This window comes from Nothobranchius furzeri, chromosome 6 (genome assembly GCF_043380555.1).
Source record: "Nothobranchius furzeri strain GRZ-AD chromosome 6, NfurGRZ-RIMD1, whole genome shotgun sequence".
In the NCBI taxonomy this organism is placed as follows: Eukaryota; Metazoa; Chordata; class Actinopteri; order Cyprinodontiformes; family Nothobranchiidae; genus Nothobranchius; species Nothobranchius furzeri.
In genome coordinates, this window is record NC_091746.1 from 33987752 (window position 1) to 34007708 (window position 19957).

Consider the following 19957-nt stretch of genomic DNA (forward strand, 5'->3'; position numbering starts at 1 on the left):
GGAGTCACGTGTTTCTCCTATTTTAACTGTAAATCCTTCTAGCTGTTATATTTATAACAAGAAACAGATATTCGGACAGAAAATTTTCACGTTTATTCGAATATGATTGTGGAACACACCCAGCATCATAATAAATGAAGTAATATTTATGCCAATTTAAGCCTTTATGGGTGACCAGGACTCTGTGTTTATGAATGTGGAAGACACCCAGCATCCTGTGATGGCACTAATAACATCAAGAGACAATAAATAAGGTAATATTTAGGTCAATTTAACCCTTTACACGTGACCAGGACACTGTAATCAATTTTTGGCAAGGGAAATGATCATTTGTTGCCATTTTTGAGGTGTTTATGAATGTGAAAGACACCAGCATCCTGTGATGGCACTAATAACATCAAGAGATAATAAATAAAGTAATATTTAGGTAAATGTAACCCTTTACAGGTGACCAGGACACTGTAATAAATTTTTGGCAAGGGAAATTATCTTCTTTTTTTTTTTTTTTTTTGCCATTTTTTGGGGTGTTTTTGATGACACAGTAGGCAGTATGAGTACAGTAACGTCAACAGATAATACATAAAACCCTTATTTGGTCAATTTTAGCCTCCATGAAAATCTTAGCGATTCAATCACTTTTTGGCAAGTAAAATGCCATTTTAGTTGTCTACAATTAAATCATCAATAAAGAATTTAAAGATATTTTGAGGCATTTCTTATAGGTAAACGGGAGGGTGTAGTCTATTTGGCAAGTGACAATCTTAATTTTATGTGCTGAAGTGCTTTTATCTTGTTACTTTTAAATAGAGCAACGTAATGTATAGATAGTAACCTACACAGTGTCATTAAAGCCAAAGCTTGATCATTTTAAATACTTTTTTTCAAGTAAAAATGTGCCCCAAACTAGTTAACTGTGGCTCCATGTCAAGTGGACTAAAGAAAGGAAGGGGAAAAAATTAAATCGCTGGAGAATTGTTTATTTCCATTTATACAACGTTTACATTCAATACAGGGTGCCATTTTACATTATTTATTTTTTTTTTAGTATCAAGGCTGTAACATAAAGAAAGCCAGTTCTTACCACAAAGTTTGTGGCACAAACCATCTTTCAATCGCAAATATTGCAAAAAGGATTAATATATCCTCATTGTGAACGTTTAAGACAAATAGCAACACTTAAAACAACTTCCGAACTGGAAAAACTAATGTGGCAAGGTGCAGAAAGGAGTGCCCGGGCGGGATTCGATCCCCAGACTCCCGGGTGAAAGTCATACGCTCTAACCAGTCAGCATAGGGACATCTCCTTAGCCAAGTAGCCAGGGCGCATCATCAATCGGGACATTGTGGATGCTCACACTGCCACATCTTCCTCCCTCTTTCCACAAGCACGTCCTCGTGCTCCCGCGCAGGGTGCCACAAACACTGCCACACTAATATCCGCAATAAACATCTGTTTAAGTACCGGAAGAGGTTATCTTTGCTTTCTGAATGTCCATATTGCTAGATATGCTGAGTTTTAGGGCGAAATCCTGGGGAATTTTGTCTAGAAATGCAATTGCCTAACCGTGCGCGATCCCGCGGTGGCTAATCATTTTTTGGCAGCGAGTCAATTTATGGCACAACACCGGCTCGGGTTTCTCCTCCTCCTCCCTCTTTTCTTCTCCAACCTGTCGCTGGGCTGAGGCTCCATCACTTCCTAAATTGACTTTACTTGAACCTTCACTACCAAACAACTGTGAGATTTTAACACATGTGCCAGCATCAGCCTGAAGGGCCAGTTTCTTTTTTAGTCGAATTTTCTCCGCTTCTCCTTTCCGTTTTTTGTTCTCCATTTTGTTAAGCTCGTCTGTCTGTTTACTGAGATTCACAAACAACTGGCGGGTGCATCAGACCTCTGGCTATTGGTCCAGCCCAGAGTGTATTGTTACCAATTGGCCAATCCACCAACTTTTACGAGGCGTCGCGTGGGGCGGCGCGGACAAGTTGTCCGCAACAACTAGAGGCCAGGAAAAAAAAAAAAAAAAAAAAACAGACACCGGCCCATAAAAGATGAAAGGGTCGGCCCAGCGGGCAGTTGCCCGCTATGCCCTATGGTCAGTCCAGCACTGAGTTTGAGTCAAAAGAAAGGATGGTTCCAAAGTACTTGACTCACCCGGTTGGCCGAAGCGGGAGGCAATATCACAATGATGTCAAGGTTACATTTGGTCATTGTACTGGTAAGTCAATCAGAAATGTTGTGAAGACAGTCTGATCACTCAGAACATAGAACATGCACACCCCAATAATACAGCAAAAGCAAGGGAAGAGATTTCAGGGGGAAATTAATTTTCACACAATAGACAATAAACCTGTGGCTCTGCTGAGGTCTAAAAGAGGTTTCTGGGATTGTGTCCTTCAGGTTGGCTGCATTGTTGGTTCTGTGTCTCCGGTGGTGAGCTAGTGTCCAGTTCTTGTCCTTAGTCCTGATAAAATACTTCTGATGTTATGTCTGGTTCAGAAATGGCTTGACATATGTATCTGTGTAGAAGCTCTTGATCCTATGACTTCTACTCCCTGTGAGCCCCCCCGCCCCCCACCCCCACCCTGTGCCTGTCTTGTGCACATCTATCCAGTCAGCAGTTTTCCCTTTGACTGTATGTCTGTGATAATCATCATCAGAATTAACGAGAAATTAACACCTAAAACACTTTACTGTGTTTTTAATCTATAATATTAATTTCCCTTTTTGAAATCAGTGATAAAAGTATTGAAATGGTCTACAATAATCTAAGTTGAGCAGCTCTCCGGGCCGACGGGAGACATGCCTTAACAACCTGCTCGAGTCATACGTCATACGTCTGTGCCACAACGTACACAAACTTGTCTGACAACACAGCTAATTATAAAAGATTCATAATTTAAAGAAATATAGAAGACTGCAAGCAGAGGCAATGAGAGTTATAAAAAGTGCTAAAAGGGAGAGTTTGAGAGGTTTTTGTGATAAAATTGGGAGAACCATACCTGTGAGTGATGTTTAAGGAATGATTAAGAAAATGAAAGGAATTTATAGAGAATGGAGATATCCAGTGCTTAAAATGGAAGATGAGTTGGCTGTTAAAAATGGTATAAAGCCGAGCTCTTAGCTAAAACATTTGTTAAGATTAATAGTAGTGATAATTTATCAGAGGACAGAAGGATTAGAAGAGAAGAAGCTAGAAAGAAAAATGAGGTAGAGCGTGATCAAGGACATATTCATTCATTATGGATGTTCTGTTTACTTTGAGTTGAAGCAAGCATTGATGAAGAGTAGAACAACTTCTACTGGGAAGGATAAAGTTACTTATGAGATGCTTAAACACTTGGGGAGTAAAATGAAGGTTGTTATTAGATTTGTATAATGAAGTTTGGGAAGAGGGGCTAATACCAAAAATTTGGAAAGAAGCAGTAATAATACCTATCATGAAACCAGGAAGATATTTAATAGACCAGAAAACTATAGACCAATAGCTCTTACTTAACATGTTGGAAAACTAATGGAAAAAATGATTATGGAGAGAATGAATTATTTTCTTGAAAGTAGAAATTTAACAACAAAATATCAGAGTGGTTTTAGGAAAGGTAGGGGAACAATGGATCCATTGGTTTATCTTAAATGAAATTAGAAAAACACAATTTAATAAAGAAAGTTTAGTAGTTGCATTTTTTGATTTTGAAAAAGCACATGATGTGGTTTGGAAAGAAGGATTGTTAATAAAACTAAATAGAGTAGGACTTAATCGTAGAATATATGAGTGGATAAAGAATTTCTTATTTAATAGATGTATTCAAATGAAGTTAGAGGATACAATGTCAAATAGGTATCTAGTTGAGAATGGGACTCCTCAAAGAAGTATAATTAGCCCAGCACTTTTTTTCTATAATGATAGATGATGCTTTTGAAAATATAGGTTATGACTTTGGGAAAGCACTTTTTGCAGATGATGGAGCCATATGGAAAAGGGGAAGAAATATTCAACATTTACAGAAGAACTTGCAAGAAGCAACATAGAAGGTGGAAAGTTGGTCTTATGATTGGGGTTTTAAGTTTTCAGTAGACAAAACTAAAAGTATGTTTTTTACAAGAAAGAGGAATGTGGTGGTTAATCTTAAGTTGTACGGAGAAAATTTAGAGCAAGTAAGGAGTTTTAAGTATTTGGGAGTTATTTTTGATACTAAATTAACTTGGAAGGAGAATATAAGTAAAATTGAAGAAAGATGTAAAATAAATAATTAATATAATGAGATGTTTCTAAGGAACTGACTGGGGTGCTAGTGCACAGGCATTGAAGCAGATTTATATATTCGTGATTCGGACAGTGATAGATTATGGTAGTATTATGTATGGTTCAGCTTGTAAGACTTTATTAAAAAGGATAGAGAGTATACAAAATCAGGTGTTAAGAATATGTAGTGGAGCAATAAAATCAACACCAGTATTATCTTTACAAGTGGAAATGGGAGAAATGCTGATATGTTTGAGATTTAAGCAGATTTTGTTAAATTATTGGACTAGCCCACAGGGGTGTACAGAGAAAGAACATTTGGTCAAGAGAGAAATGTTTTTATGTTGGGAAAATGGACATGAAAGTATGAGAGTGTGATTGGGAAAGCAAATAGATTAGCTGAAATATTTAAATTGGATGATATCACTTTTGTAAATAAATGTTTATATTCAGTTACTCCAAAGTGGATTTTTCCTCATTTTAATATTGATTTTCATGTTAAGATTAAAATGGAGCAGAATAAAGGTAAAGGAAATTGGGAGAATATTGTTGCTGAAAGATTGGATAGTATTCATAAAACATTTATTCCAATATTTACAGACGGCTCCAAAGACTCAGGAAATGAGAGCACGCATTTCTCTTTTGGTATTCCAGTTTTAGAAAAGTGTATACAATTCAGAACGTCTCATAGTTCATCAGTTTTTATGGTGGAATTGTTAGCAATCTCATTTACTTTGGATAGAACAGAATAGAATAAAAAGGTGTGTTATATGTACAGATTCTCTTTTGGCTCTAATGTCAGTTAAGTCATTGTCAACTGATAGTAGATCAGATATTATTTTAGAAATATTTGAATGATTATTTAGATTGAAAAGATTAGAAATAGAAATTAGATTTAAGTGGGTTCCAGCACACAGAGGGGTTGAGGGAAATGAAATAGCAGATTTTTATGCAAAACAAGCAACAAAATTAAACACACAGGTAGAAATTCCATATAGTGTCAAAGAAGTGAAGGTGATGATCAGGAAACAGATGATGAATGAATGACAGGAAATGCGGGTAAGGGGAGAAAAGGGAAGCAATTTATTTAATACATAGGGAAAGTTTGATGAAAATGATGGAAACTGATTATAGAGAACAAACAATAAAATCAAGGTTAAGGATGGGACACACAGATTTAAATGGCATTCTTCATTTAATTGGCAAACATCCTACGGGTTTATGTGGAAAAGATAAGGAAATGGTAGAGCATGTTTTATGTTATTGTTGTAAATATGTGGTATATAGAAAAATGTTACAAGAAAAATCAAAAGTTAGAGGATATGGAGAACTGAGTTTAAGGACTTTGTTAAATAGGGATAACAGAATTTATAACTTAATGTTGGAATTCCTTAGGAAAAGTCGTTTAGTTAAAAGAATAGTTTTTTTTAGTACTCCTCACTCTGACTCGCACTCCTACACAGTAGGTGGCGGAAATGCACCTTAAGTTGGATGCCACCCGCCATTTAAACAGAAAAAGAAGAAGAAGACGACAACAACACAGCTGAGATGCTAACGGAAGCTAGACAATAACTCTTAGCTGGGCTCAAAAAGCTAAAGTCTCTGTTACTCCATATGAAGGATACATTGTAAAATATTACTGAGCGACACTTCTTATGTGACTCCGGCTGTTGTTAGCAGATGATCGCATTAGGATCGTAAAGCTAAGTGAGTAAGTTGAGTTAGCCGTATGAATGTAAGGCTGATAAAAGATGTGTTTGTGAATATAAAGGTATAGATCGTTCTGATGGGTCTGGGTATGTACAGTCTATGGTCTGGATGTGAACATAGAGCAGTGCTGGTTGTTTTTCTCTGTTTTTGGCTAAAGCGCTGCAGTTAGCTTCTGATTAAGCCTCTGGCTAAAGGAACATTTCACTGAAGTTCTTGTATCTGTTCCTCCCTTGATCAGCTAAAGTTCGTGACACTCAGGATGTGGACGGTTCAGACTAAACTCTTCTACAATAAAAGCACAGTTTATTCCTCATAACACCTTTTCTCTATTCAGGAAGGTTCAGGATACAGGACATTTCAGTTGTTTTGTTTTTTGGCAGCTGAACGACATTTCTAAACTAAGATTCAGAAGCTAACTTGCTAGCTGTTTTCTTTATTGGTCCGCCCCTGTTATGTGACCCAGGCCCTTCATAGGTGTGTGAACCCATTAAACAACAGCAACCAGCTTAAGGTGTGATGGGTGATAAGGATACATCTGTGACAAACCTCTCAATTTGAGTCTTGATCTTTTTTCTTCTGTGTGGAAGTGTGAATAATTGATGGTCTTTGAAGTCCTGTTGTTATGCTGGTAGGTGAACCTTTCAAGGACCGTCTCTCGTCTTTCTGAGATGGACGTGAGCATTGCTGTGTCCCTGATCCGGGGCCAGATGGGTGCAGTTGTGGAGCGAGCCGTAAACACAGCAGTGGAGACAGTGCTGGCTGAGATGCTCAAAGTTGTTGGCGTCAAGTTTGAAGAGCTGAAATCTCAGGTGGTCCTGATGAAGAGGGATGTGGTGGCACTTCAGAGGGAGAAAGCCCTGAAGGAGAAGGAGAACGACAACATCAGAGCCAAGCTGCGCTACACTGAGCTGAAGCTCAAGTACTACCGGCAGGGGGTGGAAGAGGAACTGCAGCAGAGAGCTTCTGCTCCCTCTCTGATCCGCATTCAACCTTCCACCTTCACCCTGATGCAAAAGGGTGAGGCCAGCAACTCACCCACTGAACCCTCAGCTCAGAGAACTGCTGCAGGAACACTGCTGAGGAGTAGCCAAGGTTCCACCCTCACTTTCTTCCTTTGCTCCTTATCCTTCTTCTACTTTATTGTCTCAATCCTGATTATTTCTTTTTATCCCAGAATGCACCTCTCCAGAAATATCTTGCAGAAAAGGAGTCAGGGGTCACTGTTCTTCAGGTGTGGGGTGTTCAGACTCATCCGAACTTCTGTCCTTCAGGCTTGCTGTGGACACTCCTCCAGAGTCTACAGACAGCAATGCAGGTTTGAGTGGGTGGTGGTAACAGGTGTGATGGTGGTTGTGAGGTACTATGGGGCCGCATTTCCTTTAATTATTATTATTATCCTTTGTAGCTGTAACTAGAGAAATTAGTGCTGGGCAATAAATAAAAAATAAATACAAGTAAATCTTTCTAAATAACATTTCCTTTGTAGACAGGTTGATAGAAATGTTGATATAAAGAACAAATAAATCATAATAAAGAGCGAGTCACCTCCAAATAAATGTATTTTTCTGGTAAATTATAAAAAAATTTAGTGACTATTTGTGCTGTAGACATGTATAGTCATTATTTTAAATGGTGCTCTGCACTGGACCAAACAGCGGCTGGAATAGATCCATACAGAAGCCAGGTGTGCTAACAGCTAATATTTGTGTAGTTTTAGCTTACTGCAGGTAACAGGTAGGACATGGCTGGTAAAAGAGGAAAAAATTATGTATATCTCAGGATAGGGACAGCAGAAGCTCAGGAGGTAGAGTGGGTTGTCCAGTAATCGGAAGGTTGCAGGTTCGATCCCAGCTCCAACCAGAGAATGATGCTGTTGTGTCCTTGGGCAAGACACTTAACCCTCCTTGCCTGCTGTTGGAGGTCGGAGGGACCGGTGGTGCCAGTTTTCGGCAGCCTCGCCTCTTGTCAGTGCGCTCCAAGGCAGCTGTAGCTACATCGTAGCTCATCACCACCAAGGTGTCAATGTGTGAATGACTGCTTGTATTTTGAAGCGCCTTGGGGGGTTATACAACTCTAAGAAGGCACTATGCAAATACGGGATATTTACCATCACTATCAACTGATGTGAAAAATATAATTGTGATGATAGGAATTTTTCCCATATCACCCAGCCCTAAGAAATGTGTCGTTTGTTGTGACTTGTTGGTTCATGGTATGCTTCTGAGACGCTACAAGAAACAAACTCAAGTAACAAAACGCTGCAGACTTGAGTTTCTGTGGTGTGTCTCACTACGTGTGAACTGGATCCATGTCTCTTTCAGGGGTTTTTTGTCGGTCTGAGCCTGATGGATCTCTCGGGACTGGTGTAGAACAGGAGAACGAGTGGACCATCTCAGATGGTGCTGATGATGACCAGACCTCTTCACCTGTACAGCCTCCATCCGAAGGTGCTGCTCAACATCCAGCACCCGTCCCTCAGTCTTACGATGCCTCTGCTCAGGCAGACAGTATCATGCTGCCCCCTTCTGCCCCAAAGGTGACAACACACTAGTAGTCCGACTTTTATGACATACTGCTGAAAGTGTGTGTGCGTGTGTGTGCGTGTGCGTGTGTGTGTGTGTGTGTGTGTGTTTTACAGGAATACATTAAATTCAAACCCATCTGATCATACCTACAGGCTGTTTTCCATCAGTTGTTTCTGGTTTATTTTTCCCCCGTGTGTTTAAATATTACTTTGATAGTAAATCCAGATAGTGAGCTGGAACTACCATGGAGGAAACTGAACCCTGAGGTCTTTGAGACTCTGGTTCTCTGCAGGTGAAGCAAGAGGAGGAAGAGGAGGTGATCTGTATCAAAGAAGAGCCTGAGGAGGAGCAAGAGGTGGTGCGCTCTCTGCTGCTGGACTGCCAAGCGGAGCAGAGTTGTGCTTCGGGGTCAGAGGTCAGGTCACATTTTAACATGTTTTACTTTGAGGCAAGAGCGAGCGAGCGAGAGAGAGAGAGAGAGAGAGAGAGAGAGAGAGAGAGAGAGAGAGAGAGATTCCTTTTACAGAAGTCTGTGAGGACAGAATACATTTAGTGAATCGTAACAAACGGTTATAAAACTTTCAGCATTAATAAACATTGTTTTTTTACACATTTATCTCTTCACTTTTTGCCAGTGATGACAGGGAATCTGGTGTTCTTGTTATTTTGCTGGAGGTTGCACTCCCACGGATTTTTGACCCTAATGGCCATCCGTTGGTAAAGTCTTATTTGAACACGAAAAAAATGCTTGCTTGCAGTGATTTAGGTGTACTGTCCCCTATCGCCAGGGAAAATACACACTGTGACTTTAAAAAAGGCTTTTCTGCACAAATTCTTCTGCACAGTTTAGATTTAAGAGTTCTGATATATATCTATTTTTAATCAAATTGGTTCTCACACCATCTTACTGGGTTTTAATCATCTTCTGATTCAGCTGTGGAAATCTTATTTGTAAATATCACAAAATCATGTTTTCCAAATATTTACCTGCAAAAGAGAAATGATGTGTCATGTGTTACATAGAGGCAGGTTACACCAGATTTACTGGAGAATGAACATTGGTCTGTCCTAAAGTCAGACTGCTCAAAGGATTAAAGTTCTTGTTCCTTTAAGGTTAACAGCCTGGAAACAGAGCCGTCTAGACCTCCAGCTGGCCTGATGAACTCTGGTCCTACTTTCAGTTCTGCAGGATCCGGCATCTGTGAGTACATTGCTGTTTGTGCACAGAAACCTGGAAAAGACCTTTTAGCTGTTCAACCATTCATCCATCACCTGGACCAACTGAATCCAGTTCAGGATCATAGGGACCAGGTCTGCTTCTGCTCATCTGTGGGTGGGGCAGCTGGGACTAGACTGTAAACTGGTATTAAAGTAACTGTAAAGTAATTAGCCGTTTACCTGGGATTAGGCCTGTACTGGGTTTAGCCTCCTACTGGAGTTAGGGGAAATCCAAGAGCAAACTCTGGTAGAGGGCAAACCCCAATATGGGGGAATGGAAAGGAAGCTAGTCAAAGTAAATGCCTAATCTCTGATAAAGTCTAATACCAATCATGGCCAGTTTTAGTAAAGTGCCATCTGAGATTAAACCAAACCGGGATTAGCAACAGTGATGAATAACATTACCATTACTACAATGCTACCTTCTTCCCATTTCTTGTTAACAACGGCCTTTCCCACATTCCTCCCTGTATGTACTCTCAGATACGCTGCCACAGCTGACTGGCTTGTTCCCGTCCTCCGTAGTCCTGCCTTCTGGTATCCAGGCTCGACAGGCAACAAGGTCCTGGTCCAAGGACCTCAGCCTGTATGAGGAGTATAAACTGCGGAGAACTGAGCTGCGGCATCGAAACCTGAGCAGACGCAGGGAGTTGGAGAAAGCTCTGCCTCAGCCTCTTCTGGCAGATCTGGTGAGTCCAACCCAGAGTCCTGGTCTATGAATCCAGAGATAACATTCTCTTCTCAGGTAAATTACACTGCTTGGCTGTTATGGCTGGAGCCTTTTGTGTTTTCTTTCATTTTCTTGTGCATTTTTCCCCCCTTCTTGATGTTGCATCTGAGGAGCATGCCTGCAGAGTAAGCCTGTCAGCTCACCCTTGCTCCTCCCTGCACCAGATGTGCCATGTTTTTATCAGCCGCTGATTGTTTAAAGGACCTGCTGGAGCTCCTCACCAATGGGGACAATAGTGCAGAGCTGCCTTTCCTCTGGTCTGTTGTTGCCATGGTTGTTGCCCTCTTAGGACTTGAGACTTGGATACTGAGTAGTGATAAGAGTTATGGGTAATCTGTTACCTTTTGAGATTTTAAAGAGCAAGTCACCCCCTACAAGAAACTTACTTCACTCCCACTTCATGTTTGAAAAATGCAACAAATGCTGTTGCTTGGCAGACCGAGAGGGCGGAGCCGCTAACAAATACACACACACACAGGCTCACAATGGCATTATGACATCATAATATACCAGATGACATCATAGCATACCTCTTAGCCAATAGCGGTGGCAGATTTAAATTCAAATACAGTGCAGAATTTTTCCCAGACGACAGCGCAACACTGACAGTTTTAGGCAGAATATTTGAATTTTAACCAAGATGCACTGAACTGCCAAATTACTGACTACACGTGTCTGTAGCATGATTCGACACTCGTTTATATAGTTTATCAGCAAAAAAAATGTGATTTGGGGGTGACTTGCTCTTTAAGCTCTTTTTAGAGTAATTAGCTTTTTTTGTGTTACATTTTGGTGTCTGAGCTTGTTTTGGTTATTTGTTGATATCCCTGGGGATAAAGACCCTTTTGTCCAATCTTTGCTTTTTGACTCTAGAATAAACTACAAAAAAAACAAAAGAAAACCTTTGTTAACTTTTAATTTGTGTCACACGTCCTCCATGTTACCCCAGACCCCCTAGACAGCTGGGATGTAACACTGGCCAAAATAAAGTCACCACCGGGATTTAACTAAGCAAATAGGTATGAACCTCCGATTGGACAATTACTGCATGGGTGATCAACTTTCAGCTGGTAAAAGGTTATTTGGTGCTATGAGTTGCTTCTTATTTCTTAAACAACCACGTGGAAAGACACATCTGGTGGTCATGGAAAAGATGTTGGTCTGTTTGAGAAGGGTCAGATCATTGGCATGCATCAAGCAGAGAAATCATCTAAGGAGATTGTAGAAATGACTAAAACTGGGTTAGGAACTGCCCAGCGTATTATTAAAACTGGTCTGATGAGTCCAGATGGACCCTGTTCCAGAGTGATGGGTGCATCAGGGTAGGAAGAGAGACAGATGAAGTGATGCACCCATCATGCCTAGTGCCTACTTCATCACCTACAGGCTTGTGGGGTCAGTGCTATGATCTGGGGTTGCTGCAGTTGGTCAGGTCTAGGTTCAGCAACAGGATGTGCTCCAAGAATGAGCTCAGCTGACTACCTGAATATACTGAATGACCAGATTATTCCATCTTCCATCTAAAACCGACTGATAGCTTCAGCCGACTGGAGGCTGTAAACCATACATGACAAAAGAATGGACCACTCAGCCCATTACTCTACGCTTTTTTGTATTTAGTTTAATGTCAAACCATTTTATATTTATTTCTTACAGGGACCTCTCCTCTGTCCCGAACGTGTTTACCACTCTGCCACTTTCTCACAGGTGGCATTCTCACTGGTAACACCTGAGTTAAGAGAACTTCAACTTTGGCAACTTGTGCTGCATTTTCGCTGTCACTGTTTGTTTTTCCTTGTGAGAAACATAGAGAGCTCAGGACGTGGTGTGACCAAATATGGTTAGTCAAGGGTGTTTCTGTATTTAAGTGACTGTGAATGAGCACAACACAACACACCTGGGTACGCACATGTGGGATTCATCAGCATGCGATTGTGAAGGAATATGCGCACGAGTGGGGGCCGCATGTTTCATTAATCTACCGGATTTTGGCCGTTCTTACAAACGTTCTCAATTTCATTTGTAGGATGGAATAGGTGTGGGTGATATGGCCTCAAATCAATGTCACAATATATTGAGCAGTTCACTTCGCTAACTCACCAACCATGAACCGCTCTTAAGTGGTGGCACAAAATCTTCTCTCATTAGAAAATATGGGACTGTGGTTAGCTATGCCCTTGTTTCAGTACCAAAGCCATTTAACGTGTTCCCATAATGATCTGTGTGCTGTAGGTCCGTGAGCGTCGAGAGAAGACCAGACTCAGAGTGGCCCGGTGGAGGGCCAAGAGGAAACTCCAGGCCTGCCTGAACCAGAATCAGGTCTCTGATGGGATGACCTGAAGGGTCATCATCTGAACCCTTTCATGTGTTTTAAAGTTTCCAGGCAGTCTTGAGGAACAGTAACGGATTAGTTTGTTTTAACAGTCATAAACAATGTTTTAAAGGAGTTATTTATAGAGAATATAAAGTTGATTGGTTTAATTAAACATGTTTCTGTTGAATGTTGAAATCACTCATAATAATGAAAACTATGTTTTTGAACTATGAGGTCCATGATGGTACCGCTGGATTGTCTCAGGCCAGTTTTCCTGCCAACAGTCTGCCCCAGCAGCTCAGAGCACCCTGTGGTAAGATGACCATTAACATTCTCTGTGCAAATCACACCGAATAGTTAGGAATGTCAGGATAACACCATCTGTAAGATTTATCTAAAGGAAAGTCTGACATTGAGTCTTTAAAGTAGACATGACATCTAGCTCATGGATGGAAAGTAGCAGCTGGTTCCACTAGAGAGGAGCCTGAGAACTGAAACGTCTGCCTCTCATTCTACTTTTAGAACATGTAGGAGCCAAAAGCACGCCTGCCATCTGAGAGTCTGGTACTCTGATGTGGATATCTTGAACAAGATTTTTTTTATTAGCAGCTTGTTCTTAGAAAGATTTGTAGTCTTCAAGTAAAACAAAATGTAGCATCATCCAGGTCTATCTCTCTACATGTTTGTAGTTATTAACTGGTTGGATTCATCAGGTTTCATAGGGAAATGGAACTGGGTACCATTTTATCCTATTGTGTCCAATAGAAGCATATGTAAAAGTAAAGAGTACTGGACCAAGTGCAGAACCCTGAGGAACACCATGACTTACTCCAGTGGAAAGATGAAGATTCATGAACAAACGGGAACCTGTCAGATAAATAAGACTTTAACTAGTTTATTGCTGTTCTCTTTATTATAATATCGCATTTGACTCTTTGTAAAAAAAAAAAACTAAATGAACTCTTTAGATGCCAGAGTTAAATATTCAAGTTTGATATGATTATTTCAAAAGGCTGTAGCTTGAAAATGCTTAGAGAAAAAGATAAACTGTAAATGAGAACAATCTCTAGTAAGACTCTAAATTCGTGAGCAAATTCACAGATGTAATTTGCATATTATGATGTCATCAGGCTGACATTTTGGAATGCACACCTTTTACAGAAGTTCCTTCCTATTTTACAGGTTATTTAGACAAATTTCATTACATTTTTTTAATACTTTTATTTATATATACAAATTCAATGTAAAATGTTATGTAAATTATTTTTACATTAGTATTTTGTTTATGTTTATGTTGGCCTCACTCAAAACAGAGACTTTATAGCCATATTTGTCGGGTTTCTTTGGGCTTGTACAGTTTCAGGGAAGTCCTTTCCTTGAATGTAATAATCATTTGATCCAAGGGAAAGAATATTTTTATGATTACGTGGCACACTTTGACTTCCATATAAACACATCTGCCGCTTTTTACAGCTTTTTTTTACATTGTCACTACGTCCAGTGTTGGGGAGTAACTGAATACATGTATTTAGAATACAGTATAATAAAGAATAATAAAGATGAGTAACTGTATTCAGTTACAGTTACTATTTTTAAACATGGTATTTAGAATACAGTCACTTTCGTAATACCATTGGAGTACTTGTGTTTTTTCCACTTTTCACTCGAAAGATGAAGGAATGAATGAATGACATTATTTATAGAGCACATTTCCTGTACGACAACAACTCAATGTGCTTAACAGTTAAAGAGACTAAATAAAACAAACAATTATAAAATATGTACACCCTTAAAAACGATCAGTGTTTACATATTAAAATATACACATGAAACTAAAATCTATACATTCAAACATGCACGCACACATACACATACACACACGCACACAAACATTTATACACGCATTTGCACATACATCCATGCACAGCCATAAAACATAATTGTAAGAACTTATTTATGAATATAACCATTTCTATGAAATGAGGAAATGAATTAGAAATGAAACAACCTATCCATATGTTTGTTCAAATAAAAAGGTTTTCAAAATTTTCCTAAAAATATTTGTTGTAGCTCCTTCCTTCTTCACTAAAGGCAGAGTATTCCAGATCTTAGGTGCATAGACACTGAAGGCAGCCTCCCCTGACTCCACTTGAGAGTGCCATTTGAAACCATCATACCTGTCCCTGTGGGACTGAAGAAGCAATAATGCAAGAGTCTTTAAATCTAGTTACAGCAGCTGCTCCTTTTCTTTTTGTGATTCAGCTTCCACCTCCAGCAGCCACCAGAGGGAGAACTCAGCAGCTCCTCAGTCCAGCAGCTACCTCAGCAACATCTCAGCCAACAGCACCGTCCCTGTTCTGCGTCTAATACCCTCCTCCCAGTCTCAGCATGGACCTGACATGGCTCCTCATGAGCATGCAGTGACATCATCCTGCTCCTATCCACGGATCAGCCAATCACTGCAGGGAATCTCTCACAGTGAATTTCCAACAGAACTTCCTCCAGGCTCGACAGAGCTCAGAAGATAAATATTTCATTGTCTCTGTCACACACACACACACACTTTATTGTGGTCTGTACCAAAAGACCGCTACATGCTAATTAGCTTCACAGATACATTGTACTGAATCACTTCACAAGTTACTGAAGTTTTCTGAATGCAGCTCATTTGAGTTGTGTGTTTTTATTGGGTTTAACCACCATCATCATGCCTGTGTGATGTTTCTGCCTTTGCTGTCATCTTCCTCGTGTGGTTCTTTTGCCACCACTCATGTGATCATCCTCAACTTTTTGTGCAGCACTCACAGTTGGATTAAACATGCATGACAGATGGAATCCTGACATTTTTCTCTGTGGAAATAATTTCAGCAACATTAAAGACTGTTTTTGACTTTCATTGCTTTAAGACCCGTTGTGATGATTTAAATCAGGTTTGGTTTGTTATCAGGTTCCTATGGACTGGATTTAGCTTTGTGTCCTTGTAGGGGTCATCTCTCATGCACCTGCAGGACCTGGGTTCATTTCATTCTCTTTAGTGCACATTTACAGTTCTGTGAGAAATTGTTCATCCTCACGGATTTCTCTTATATTTGCTGTTCTGTCACTTAAACGTTTTAGATCAGCAAACAGGTTTTAGCATCAAAGTTCATGAAAGTTATCCAAACCACTGGTCCTTTGTTAAAGTAGTCCCTCTAAACTGGTTTTAACAAGCCTGGCAGCAATAACTAGATCCAGTGTTTATGATAATTATAAAAGAGTTGCATTACTGTGGAGGATTGTTCTCCCAATGTTCTTTACATTCTTTTAATTTAGCCATGTTGGAGAGTTTTCCAGAATGTCTAGGGTCAAAGTTCAGACATTTGCCTTCAGGGCTTTCTGGTGGAGAGCAGAATTCATGGTTGTGTCAGTTACAGCAAGCAGCAACAAAGTCCCACACCATCACACTACCACCACCATGTTAGACATCAGACCAGCAGCATGATGTTTCTCCAGTGTTCATTTTACTACAGATGTAACAACTTCATAATGTTCCACTTTGTTTTCTTTGTCTCTCCATATTTTCCCAAAAGGCTCAGAGATCATCACAATAGTTTTGGGGAAATGTGAGATGGGTCTTTGGGCGTTTGATATTTTTTATATATATTTGGCCTTGGGGATGTCGTAGAGGCTATTTTGCACTACTCTGCCCTTCCTCTTGTCCTGTGACTTTTGGAAACACCACTTCCCAGTGACTGAATAAGAAAGAAAATGGGTAAAAAAAAGTTTCCATTTTATTTGCGTTCTTTTATAATCAGTGCTGTTCAAGAGTCTTGGTCTAGTTTTACGTCAGCATCTCGAGGAGGAAATAAACTTCATGATCTCAGATTGGAGGTTTAAAAATTCCAGCTTCTGAACTTGGAAAACAACGTTAACCTTTAACCTTCTGTCCACAGAAACAAAGTAATATTCTTTGTGCATCTTCACTTTTCAGACTAGTTTGAGTCTTTGACCAGGTTACAAACAAGAACTGTTTATAGATAACAGGCTAGCATGTCTTATTCAACACTACATTTAAACCTGGAAAATATATTTTAATGAAGGCTATCTCCTCTGAAGCCTGCTGTCTGCTTCATCCATTGATGATCTTCTGAGAGATGGCTCCTGGCAGAGTGTAGAACAACAGGGCGAGGAAGAGCACGGTGATGAGCAGGATTAGAGCGATGATGATGTACTTCTTGTAGCTTCGCCACACCAGGTGGAAGAAACACTTAAACGGATTCACAAACCAGGAGAAGGAGGTGTCGGGGCGGCTGCAGGAAGAGTGGAGGAAAAACTGTTTAGAAATGATGCTCAGTTTATTATGAACAAAAAGGTTTCGTAACCTCTGCTGTGTGACACTTCTTCACTTCTGACTTGATTGAGCTCAGGCACATTTTTGATTAGTGAAGACTAGAAATGAAGATTATTAAGATGAGTTCATTAAGATCTTACATGCATGATCTCATTGCTGCCACCAGGTGGCAGCAAGACTGGAATGGACTCCTCATGGTTCAAATTAGTCATAATATTTTATAAGCCCTTACGCCAAGCACTGTCAGCTTCATGTAACAGTTACTTCAGCAGTAATCTCACTTTGGTTTGGGCAGTGGCTCTGGCTCTTTCCTCGCCTTTCCTACTGGGTTCTTCTCAGCCTCGTCACCTGTCACCAGATGGAACTCTGCCTCCACCTTCCCCTGGAGAGTCACAAAGATGATGCTGTTTCTGACAGTGTGTGTTGGTTTCTTTAATAGCCAGTGAGTGTGTGTGTAAGTGGTTACTGTGAGCTCTCCAGACTTGCAGAATGGCCACCAGCCACGAGCCCTCTTCTGCTGGAAGATGGAGATTTTCTCCATCAGGTCTGTCAACATCTCTGCTTTGCATGACTTGGCTGTTTTTGCTCCACGAGGAAATCCATGAAGGTCCAGCTCTAATGCACCTGCACACAAACACACAGACAAATGTATGAAATACACACATCGGATACACATGGAGAACTACTCACACACCCACCAAGGAAGTCGTCGGAGGAGAGCGTCTCAAAGTCCCAGACCTGCAGGATTAGGATGGCAGGGAGCTTCTGCTCGGTTTTGTCCAGTGAGAAGATATGTTCTCTTTTCTTCACCACCACCACCTGCAAGCGTTTGTACAGACCACTTTACAGGGTTTTTACTCTCAGGCTGGTGAACTAAAGACTGACCAGCATGGTTCCTTGTGTTTACCTTCTCAGCAGGCATATAGCTGAAGGGAAACACAAAGCGCCAGTTGAAGTTTCCTTCCCCGGTCAGAGAGTTGTAGTGAACATCTGTCTCCTGTCGGTCATCTTCTAAACCCTTCAGCCAGCTTTAAACACAGAACAATGAGGTGACCTGTACTGGGACTTAAACACATCTACAGAAAAGCCTAAAACTGAAACGGCTTGAGTCACCAAACAACCTTCTGGAAGAGTGAGACTGAATATTTAGATCATTTCTTCTCTGAATTCTACAAAAGCAACAAATGAGTTTGAGTTTGAATCCATTTCAGTGATTGAGATGGTGACTTAATTAAAGAGAGATTATCTTTAAGGGACAACAGGCCCGGTTCTGTCACAGATCCAACAGGAACTAAGCCTGGAGCCTTTACCCTTTGACATAAATATCACTGGACTGTTGGCCCGTCAGAAAGTTGGTGTCTTCCAGAATGACATCCTCTGTGTTCCAGATGATTATACGTAGCTCATACCTGAACACACACACACACACCAGGAAATCAGCTCTGTCTATGACACGTTGATGCTGAAGAACCACTAGACCTCACCCTTTGGGTTTTCGAGGTGAGATGTCTACAGGAGGGCCTGGATGTGGTAGGTCCAAAGGGAACATGTCCACCCACATCTGAACCTGGCCCTACACCCACACACACACACACACAGACACACACACACACATAAAGAGAGACACACTATGTCTCATTTGAGCCCCTTCACCTGAGATCTGATGTGACATTTAGTCTTTAGCCACATTGACGAAACTAAGAACACATCTTGTGAGTTCTCTCAGTCATCACATGTTCTAACAATGAGTCCATATTTAAGTTAACTGGAGACTCCAAATTCTCCCTAGAGGTGTCAGTGAGTGTGTGCATTAGTAGATGAGCATCTTGATGTGATTGTACTTAGTAAAACACCTGATCCATTCCAGGCCGGGTCTTGTTGAAGAGAGTTCTGGTCTCAATGTGTTCTGGAACCAGCTTGCATCCCACACCAGGGATCTCAGCCCAGCGGTGCAGTATCTTCAGGGACAAGTGCTCGTAGGACTCCACCGGCTCATCTAAGAGGTGCAACATGCAGGGCTCACTACTGATCCATGTAGGTAAAAAATTAATAATAAGTACTGGGAGGTGTTTACCTTAAGAACATCTAGTGAACACATCTCATACATGTGACTAAGGACTCGCTATGATACAGTTTTACTCAGCTGTTGTTCCTTCAAGTTTAACTTTACGTAATGTTAACTCAGATGTACCTAACGTACACTGCTCCTGTGGGCCCATCTGACCAGACAGCTTGCTGTAATCACTTCCATAATAAAGCCACTTCCTGCTCATAAATCGTGAGCTGGTGAACACACACCCTCCACCAAAAAATAATAAACAAGCTGCATGATTTGCCTTTATCTTCTTCCATGTAGAGCGTCTTTCCGGTAAAAACTTTGCCTGCCACAACGATGCGACCGGGACTGAAGTGAGGGCCGTCCACTCCGTTTTCTCTGCACATCCTTGACAGCAACTCTGATGGCTTCAGACAGTCTCTCCAGGCGTTGTAACCCCCACTGCCAAACAAACAAAATGCTGTTTCAGTGTGTGTGTGTGTGTGTGTGTGTGTGTGTGTATGTGTGTGTGTGTGTGTGTGTGTGTGTGTGTGTGTGTGTGTGTGTGTGTGTGTGTGTGTGTGTGTGTGTGTGTGCGCTGAGGTGAAGTGAGCTCACAGGCTGTACTCAGTAGGAAGTCCACAGGTGGCTCTGTGTCGGCTGTAGAATCTGTTCTCCAGGTCTATGCGAGTCTCTCCAATCAGGTCGTCTCCTCCCACCAAGTCAAAGTCGTAAACAACCACTGACAGAAGAGACTCCTGAGGAAATGTAGCCTGCAACTCAAATGATCTGGAAGAACAGTTGCTGATGAAACCACTAAAAAAGGTTGTACTGCTCTGAGATTTGTGAACTAG

At 40.8% G+C, this 19957-nt stretch overlaps 2 protein-coding genes across 13 annotated transcripts in view; one reads left to right on the top strand and one right to left on the bottom strand.

Moving 5' to 3' along the window:
• Positions 1 to 5759: 5759 nt before the first annotated feature.
• Positions 5760 to 15457, top strand: si:ch211-67e16.4 (uncharacterized). 3 transcript variants are annotated; one of them, XM_015966900.3, is made up of 10 exons: positions 5760 to 5948; positions 6584 to 7043; positions 7126 to 7266; positions 8273 to 8487; positions 8769 to 8891; positions 9590 to 9677; positions 10178 to 10383; positions 12657 to 12743; positions 12973 to 13051; positions 15001 to 15457. In XM_015966900.3, the coding sequence occupies exons 2-10, from the start codon at positions 6620 to 6622 to the stop codon at positions 15264 to 15266; spliced, it is 1629 nt and encodes a 542-aa protein (XP_015822386.3). In that variant the 5' UTR covers positions 5760 to 5948; positions 6584 to 6619; the 3' UTR covers positions 15267 to 15457. The 3 variants fall into 3 exon arrangements, with proteins under 3 accessions (XP_015822386.3, XP_015822387.3, XP_070408244.1); XM_015966901.3 differs by having other exon boundaries at positions 5825 to 5952; XM_070552143.1 differs by lacking the exon at positions 5760 to 5948 and having other exon boundaries at positions 6480 to 7043.
• Positions 15458 to 16490: 1033 nt separating this feature from the next.
• The window catches only part of fer1l6 (fer-1 like family member 6), a 52876-nt gene continuing 49409 nt past the window's right edge, over positions 16491 to 19957 (bottom strand). For 9 of the 10 annotated variants that reach the window (XM_054747177.2, XM_054747176.2, XM_054747175.2 and 6 more), the window contains 10 exons: positions 19722 to 19892; positions 19405 to 19565; positions 18922 to 19064; positions 18553 to 18641; positions 18379 to 18477; positions 17976 to 18096; positions 17767 to 17887; positions 17535 to 17692; positions 17350 to 17450; positions 16491 to 17027 (listed from right to left, as the gene is read on the bottom strand). In XM_054747177.2, coding sequence (XP_054603152.2) covers positions 16847 to 17027; positions 17350 to 17450; positions 17535 to 17692; positions 17767 to 17887; positions 17976 to 18096; positions 18379 to 18477; positions 18553 to 18641; positions 18922 to 19064; positions 19405 to 19565; positions 19722 to 19892 — 1345 coding nt within the window. In that variant the 3' untranslated portion in view covers positions 16491 to 16846. Of the gene's footprint in view, positions 17028 to 17349; positions 17451 to 17534; positions 17693 to 17766; positions 17888 to 17975; positions 18097 to 18378; positions 18478 to 18552; positions 18642 to 18921; positions 19065 to 19404; positions 19566 to 19721; positions 19893 to 19957 lie in introns of those variants that run through there. The other variant, XR_008564455.2, reaches the window with a different exon arrangement.